Source organism: Cydia splendana, chromosome 18 (assembly GCF_910591565.1).
Source record: "Cydia splendana chromosome 18, ilCydSple1.2, whole genome shotgun sequence".
Taxonomy (NCBI): Eukaryota; Metazoa; Arthropoda; class Insecta; order Lepidoptera; family Tortricidae; genus Cydia; species Cydia splendana.
The window spans coordinates 14469602-14478139 of NC_085977.1; the positions used below are offsets into that span (position 1 = coordinate 14469602).

The 8538-nt window shown below is 43.6% G+C and overlaps 1 protein-coding gene across 1 annotated transcript; it reads left to right on the forward strand.

Moving 5' to 3' along the window:
* The first annotated feature begins 436 nt into the window (after positions 1-436).
* Positions 437-6028, forward strand: LOC134799708 (uncharacterized). The gene has a single exon (XM_063772144.1). The coding sequence runs from the start codon at positions 437-439 to the stop codon at positions 6026-6028; it is 5592 nt and encodes a 1863-aa protein (XP_063628214.1).
* Positions 6029-8538: the final 2510 nt, after the last annotated feature.

Below are 8538 nucleotides of genomic sequence, written 5' to 3' on the forward strand. Positions count from 1 at the left end.
CATCAGTATAATAGTAATTGTTTTCTCAATCTTAAAGATATACGACGTGAGTACCGAAGATGTGTATAGTATGAGTGTAGACGACGCAATATACTGGACCTGAAATAAATAACCTGAAACATAAAACTTAGTAATTAATATACATTTTAGTTTAATATTATAAAATCATATGTAGGTACTTACCTTGCTTACCACTGTTGTTTTCTATGTCTTAATAAAGTGTGCGCGAGAGCATGCATATGTGTGCAACGAGCATCGGCTATCGGCCAATCAACGGCAGTTCCCTATACGCCACCGAGCGACACACGCATGTCCATGCGCTCTAACACTTACCTCAAAAAGTATCCCTAGTTGTTCTAATTTCTGCTCCTCTCCACCCGTGGCTGCAATCGTCGGCTACACATGGTCCTATCAAACCGGATCCTGAGGAGCACGGATGTCGGGACGCAAAGGAATGTTCCACACGCCTCCGCACACCATGGTTAAAACGCGGGGTGCTCTCGAAAGAGAAAAGTTGAAACATGTCACGGATGCTCAGAGTGAAGTGCCAGGCCCAAAGAACTCCAAAGAAGAAGAATTTACGGATCACGCAAGCCAGATCAACGCGAAGGCGCTCAGTTTGCAGATTCAGCCCACCGCAAAAGAGGGTAGCATCAAAACTGAAACTGAACATGGATATCACCGATCCAATACTTCGAATAAGACTTCGATGTCTTCACTACATGCAAAAAGAAAGCAATTAGAGTTAGACGCCGCCGAAGCTAAAGCTAGGATCGAGAAGGAGTTAATAGATAAAAAGCTAGACGCTGCACTCGCTAAGCTGGATGAAGAATATTCTCAGAAGTCCCGTTGCAGTGAAGAACAACGATCTATTTTGTCCGAAACATCTCAAAAAGTGGAACAGTGGCTCGAGAGAAGTCGCCAAGACGAACAAAACGAACGCGCTCTCGCGACCCCTTGGCAAGAACCGAACCCCGGACCCAGCTCACTTCAAACCCTAGCACAAGCAATGGAAAAACTAGCTACTACAACTCAAAGTGCTAATACTCGTCTTTTATCTCGATTAGCCACGTCTAAGGACTTACCGTTATTTTCTGGTGAATCGCTCGAGTGGATACAATTTAAAAAATCATACGAACAATCCACCAAGTTATGCAACTATAGTGATTCTGAAAATATCGCAAGATTAGAGAAATGTCTCCGTGGTGAAGCTAAAGAAACGGTCTCATCTTTATTTACGACTGACACCTCACCACGCGCCATCCTAGACGCACTAGAGCTACGATTCGGAAGACCTGACCTAATCATAAATAAAATCTTAACACAATTTAAGAAATTGCAACCTTTACCGCAAGCGTATCATATCGAGTTGGTGAACTTCGCCGTCAAAGTGAAGAATTACGTGGCAGCTGCAGAGTCTATTAATCAGACCGATCATCTTCGAAGCCCTGAGTTACTAAGCATCGTTATATCAAAGTGTCCCAGTGCGCTTATCAACAAGTGGGCAGACTATATATACGAACATAGCGATACAAACAAAGCTAAATTACAGTTATTCTCCGAGTTCCTGCACAAAGAAGCTACGAAGATCGCCGCCGCTGGTGTAACTCATATCCATTCTCAAAATGAACATAAGTTTCCAAAAAAGATGGAAGACCGAAAACTTCAAGTTCACCCCATTTTAAACAATGATAATGATACTAACACGAAGTGCAAGTTTTGTAAGATGTCTTATCATCCGCTGACTAATTGCATCAAATTTAAACGCGCGCTACGCAGGGATAAATGGCGCTTTGTTAAAATAAACAGAATATGCCATAAATGCCTGTTGCTAGGCCACGGGAAAGAAACCTGCCCGGCCGCATCGTGCGATATTGACGGCTGCGGGCTGCCCCACCACCGCCTCCTTCACTGGCCGAACAGACCTAACGCAGCCAGCGCAGCGCCCCGCAATAGCAGCACCAACGAAGACATAAATAATACGCCAACATTAAGTGCGACAGATGAACCTGCCAACAACAATCCCACGACCGCAATCGTAACCAATACTGTCGTGGAACCTAGTGACAGTGTTTACCTAAAGTCTGTACGAGTGAACCTCCATGGACCTAGCGGCACTATTGCTACTTATGCCCTTTTAGATGATGGGGCCGCAGTGAGTCTGATATCAGCTGATCTTGCTAACTGTGTCAACCTTCAAGGTCAGCCAAAGACAATAAGTATGAAATGTGCATGGAAATCTAAATTCGAGTGTACAATTGAAACTGTGAACTTTAAAATCTCGAACTCAAGTGGTGAAATGTACGATTTACGTGCGCGAAAAATGAGTGAGCTAGACTTACCAACACTGGACCTATCTAACGTGAACTTAGACTCTTACGATTATTTACGCGACCTAAAAAGTGTTATACCCCGCTGTAATATGGAACCGAAGTTATTAATCGGACAGGACTACTACCATTTGTTAATGCCGCTAAAGACTGTTTATCGGGGCGATTTTGAACCTTGTGCCACATTAACAAAACTCGGTTGGTGTTTACACGGAACCTTACCTGCGGCTATATTCGGTCGACCTTCGACCGCCGAGCATGCCTTGACAACAGTGCTGTACGAGCGCGCTAAACCAGCCGCCGAAATCTGCAACGCATGCACTCCGCCCTCCACCGCCACCCCCGCGGACATACTTACCGCGCGGCGGGAGATGCACACATGCACAGACGCAGACACACACTCATCACCACAATGGTCAAGCGATGCACTTAGCGACAGCGCAGATAAACAACTTCATGAACTGGTTCGTCGATCGTTTGCGCTCGAATCAATAGGAGTGAACTCTAAGCCACGCGTAAATAAGGACGACATTCGTGCAGTCAACATCATTGATAACTCTGCAAGATTAATTAACGGGAGTTATGAAATTAGTTTACCATGGAAAAACGATGCTAAACTGCCTGACTCTTACCCAAATGCTTATAAGAGATTCCTCGCTGTGGAAAGAAGAATGCTGTCAGATGAAGGATACGCCTCCAGGTATACGGAGCGTATTAATCACTTACTTGAAAACAATTACGCCCGATTATTATCAGACGAAGAATTGTTAGCGCCACATATGCGCGTATTTTATTTAGCCCATTTTGGAGTTGACAACAAAAACAAGAAAAAATTGAGACTAGTGCATGACGCTTCAGCCGCCACCGCCGGTCGCTCCCTGAACGACTACCTACTCCAGGGTCCTGACCTACTTCAGTCTTTACTGGGCATCATGCTACGCTTTCGAGAAAAACCAGTCGCAATTATGGGCGATATAAAAGAATTCTTCCTTCGCATCAAGATAACGAAAGAAGACCAGCACGCATTACGATTTTTATGGCGCGAGAACGTAAACAGCGAATTAAAAACCTACGTTATGACGTCATTGTTATTTGGAACCAATTGTTCTCCATTCATTGCACAACATATTAAAAATAAAAATGCAATGCGATTCCAAAACGAAATGCCTGAAGCGGTCGAAGCCATCCTGAAGTCACATTATATGGACGACTACATCGAGAGTGTGGACAACGAGCAGTTAGCTATCAAGATGATAAAAGAAGTTGCCGAAATCCACAAACAAGGTGGCTTCGAAATAAGAAATTGGATTTCTAACAAACGTGCAGTTTTGGAATGCACGCCAAAAGAAACCTTAAGTGACAAGGCAATAAGGTTCAAAACCGGATGCGACGACGTACCTGAGAGAACGCTCGGGTTGCTATGGTACCCGGCCAGCGACACATTCGGCTTTGATTTGTCACTTAAACGCATTCCGACGGAGATAATTAACTTGCAACGAAAACCCACGAAGCGGGAACTCCTGCGCATCTATATGTCGATATTTGACATTTTTGGCTTCCTTGCACCATTTACTGTCAAAGCAAAAATAATGCTACGAAATATCTGGAGAACGGATACTAAATGGGACGATGAGATTCCTACGAATGAATATACAGTATTTCGCAACTGGATAACGGAATTACAATCTTTGAAAGATTTGCGCATTCCAAGATTTCATTTTCACGGCGAACAAGTTATGAGCGAGCGCGATAATACTGATAACGCTCGCCGCCACACCTTGCGCCAGAATGAGACGACCATAGAACTCGAACTTCACATTTTTTGCGATGCTGCTCCTACTGCATACGCTGCCGTCGCTTATTGGCGCAAAATATGTAGCATCAATGAAGTACAAGTTTCATTCATCGCGAGTAAATGTCGTTCGTCACCTGTGAAGAAATATATAACTATACCTAAACTTGAGATGGAATCAGCTGTTATCGCCTGCAGACTCGCTGACTCAATAGCGCGCGAACACAGGTTGACCGCCTGCACACGGTACTTCTGGACCGATTCTTTAATCGTTTTGCATCAAATAAAAAACGATACGCGCAACTATAAAGTTTTTGTCGCTAACAGACTTGGCGAAATTGATGAATTATCTCAATCCTGTGAATGGAATTATATACCTACCGACTTGAATATAGCTGACAAAGCGACTAAATTAAACACTTACGAGTTGAATAACGACTGCGACTGGCTCCGTGGCCCTGCATTCCTGTACTCGCCGCGGGACACGTGGCCGAAGTATGACGCTGCAAAACAAAAGATAAACAAAGATCAGCTGTTACAAGTAAACATGCTATATGATATAAAGGATGAAGACTTACCTGTTGTTCCTGATTTGAATAAATTCTCTTCGTGGACCAGGCTATGGAGATGTATGGCAAATGTTTTGTTGTTTATCACGAGGTGCCGAAGACCTGGTAACGCGCAGATTGATGCCGACACGATGCAACGCGCTGAAACTGAATTATTGCGTTACTCACAGATAAAATCGTTTCCAGAAGAGATTTATGCACTGAAAAATAATAAGGCAATCGAACCGAGCAGCCGATTGCGCAAATTAACGCCAATATTAGATGAACACGGATTGCTACGCGTCGGCGGGAGGATCGACGCTGCTTCGTATATTGATTACGACCTGAAACGTCCCGTTATACTTGACGGGCGTGATTATATAACGAGATTGATAATCAAGCGTTATCACGTGATGGCTGCGCACGGTAATAATGAAACTGTAGTCAACGATATTCGTCAAAAATATTGGATTGTCAACTTACGCCCTACAGTACGTACAGTTGCGGCACGATGCTTGTATTGCCGAATAAAAAAAGCAAGACCTAGTAACCCACGGATGGGAGACTTACCGGCGGCGCGACTCGCTCATCATCAACGCCCGTTTACTCACTGCGGCGTTGACTTATTTGGGCATATGGAAGTGACAGTCGGCCGTCGCCACGAGAAACGGTACGGGGTACTCTTCACCTGCATGACAGTACGAGCGATCCATATAGAATTGGTACCCTCGCTCTCCGCAGATTCCTTTATTATGGCCTTGAGACGGATGGCATCACGACGAGGCTGGCCATACAGAATGTACTCCGACCATGGTACCAACTTCAGAGGCGCTGACGCCGAGTTAAGGAGATCGTTTAAAGAGATAAACGACCAAGCGAGTGTCAGAGACCTACTGACTACGAAAGAACTTGAATGGCGCTTCATATCACCAGCGAGTCCTCACATGGGCGGCTCCTGGGAGCGTTTAATTAAAAGCGTCAAAACATCCCTGAAAGCGGTCTTAAAGGAACGAGCTCCACGCGAAGAGGTTTTGATCACATTGCTGGCAGAGGTGGAAAATATTGTAAATAGTCGTCCGCTTAGCTACGTATCGACAGACCACGGCGACCCAGAAAGTTTGACACCAAACCACTTCCTCATAGGCTCCTCTTCGAACCTCCCAGTTCCTGGTGTATTTGATGATACTGACCTGTTTCGGAAGAAGATGTGGAGAATATCACAAAGACTTACCGATGCATTCTGGCGGCGTTGGATGCGCGAGGTACTACCAAATCTTCTACCACGACAAAAATGGTGCCAAGAGGGCAAACAGCTGAAAAAGGGCGATGTCGTGGTAATCGTAGACCCAGCGATGTGAAATGTCTGGCCCAAAGGACGGGTCCATGAAGTTCACGCTGGCGCCGACGGACGCATTCGAATCGTCGATATAAAAACACAATCCGGAATGCTTACCAGACCAGTGGCGCGTTTAGCGTTGCTCCCCACAGCTGATGATGATTGTCCTTGACGGACAATGGGGCCGAGAATGTAGACGACGCAATATACTGGACCTGAAATAAATAACCTGAAACATAAAACTTAGTAATTAATATACATTTTAGTTTAATATTATAAAATCATATGTAGGTACTTACCTTGCTTACCACTGTTGTTTTCTATGTCTTAATAAAGTGTGCGCGAGAGCATGCATATGTGTGCAACGAGCATCGGCTATCGGCCAATCAACGGCAGTTCCCTATACGCCACCGAGCGACACACGCATGTCCATGCGCTCTAACACTTACCTCAAAAAGTATCCCTAGTTGTTCTAATTTCTGCTCCTCTCCACCCGTGGCTGCAATCGTCGGCTACAATGAGTATGGTATGGTTACGAGTATGGTATGGATATGATGTAACTAGGGAATGCAATCTCGCACCAAGATTGGCGATTCGAGATCTCGCAGGAAAAATCTGAATCGAGATAGGGTGTTTCGAGATCTCGACCGTCACACTTTCGAGATCGAGATTAATCTCGTCGAGATCGAGATTTGACAAAGTAATTAAAAATGTGTTATTTTGAGCAAAAATCTCTAAGAATTCCGTATATACTACATAATTAGAGTAGGTACGTCATGTTTTATTTTGAAGATCAACAAATTAATCAACATTTAATAACAAAACTACTTTTATTTAAAAAAAAAAACAAATAATATGTAGCTCTAATTTGCATGTAATTATGAAAAAGTGGTATTAATTATTTTTAATTTTACAAAATTGTAAGCAGAAGCAGTAACATGCTCAGTTGATATTTTAGACAAGTACTCAGCAAATTACAAAAAAATTTAGGGTAAGCGAGCAAAAATCATAAATAATTGTGACGGGGTACGTTAAGTTCGTTAGATTTTTCCACACAGAGCGCGCCACAGTGCTTTTATCGTCAGCTAAATCCGGCGCATACAATAGCACTACCTGAACCACATGAACCTAAGGTCAAAAAGATTACTAAAACAAAGTAATTTACACGGATCAATCATTCAATCTCGTTCGAGATCTCGCGTCCGACCATATTTAAAGAATAATTATCGTATTGTCTCACAACTACATATTTAGTTGTTTTAGAGATGTTCTTGCATTAAATTAAATGTGTTTGAAGAATGCATTTTAAATCGTTAACGCTTTTAGCTATATGACATTTTAGTAATTAGCGATATCGAATAGTGTGTAAAGCTTACAGTGTTTAATGCTTGTTCGTATTTAGAGTGCCGCAATGCGAGCTAGGTATTGCATCAGCCTTCTGCCGCGTCATACTACTTACGGCTACCCTCTTTTAGAATAATGAAATGGTTCATTTTCTCCTTTATTGTATTTTATTCTTTCTTCTGTAACTCCGTTCGGATTTTGAGCACCTACACCAACTAACTATATGCGGTTTCCCCTTGCTTTGCTTTATACCCGGTGCTCATCATCGACGGCAATTAAGTACGGAGGAGCCCAATCTAATGCGGGTCGTTTATCCACAGGGTGCGTTTAATACCTTGAAGTAAATCGGGCGTCGTGCTACGAGACCTGGGCTTCGGTAGCACACGGCGGCCCGTCTCCATGCGCCCAGCATGAGGTGCCACACTCTATTCGCCGGCCGGCCACCCCCTGGCCTGTGAAGCTGCTGTGAAGCACGGTGTCCGGGACCTCCACCACCTTTCGTCAGCGCCGACCACCTGCGCCAGGGCCAGGGGAGTACCAGCGATCCGCGGAAGCGAACCATACGGGCAAAACGACCCCAGACCCTGAATTTTCTTAATAAATCTGTGTTGGCTAATGGTGTGTTTCAATTCTCAAAGCCGCCATCTTAGATACCGGCACAATGAATATGGTATAAGTGCGAAGGTACAAGTATAGTTTGGTATACTGCCCAGTATTGTTTAGGTATGAGTACGTATAGTGTGGGATGGGTATGAGTAGACCCACTTGAAACCTAAAAACAGTCAGTTCAAAATCGACAGGAGAATCGATTTCGCTATATTTTAATGGGGGTGATTATTTTATTTTTCACATACCCAGTCCAGTCTACAAGTTTTTAATGCAACAATATCAATAACTAGCATTTGACACCTTGTTTGCCAACTAGCAACAACCTTAAATGGCCATTGGTAACACTTATCTCGTTGCAGTAAGGTATGCAAATGGTCAGTTAACAGTGTTTACGATGGAAGCTAGCAATTGTTTTACGTCATTAAAACGACAATGCATCTTGTGTAAAATAACCAATCGAAGAGAATTGTTAAGAAAACTAAACCTCGATTTTTTTCAATAATGATTGGATTAAAGAATGCGCAAGATGCGTTCAAAACAAAATAAAAACAAGCTCAAGGCAATCAGGCTCAAGTAGCA

Excerpts from the sequence above, each read along its gene's own strand:
- LOC134799708 (XM_063772144.1), top strand. The coding sequence starts at position 437 with ATGTCGGGACGCAAAGGAATGTTCCACACGCCTCCGCACACCATGGTT.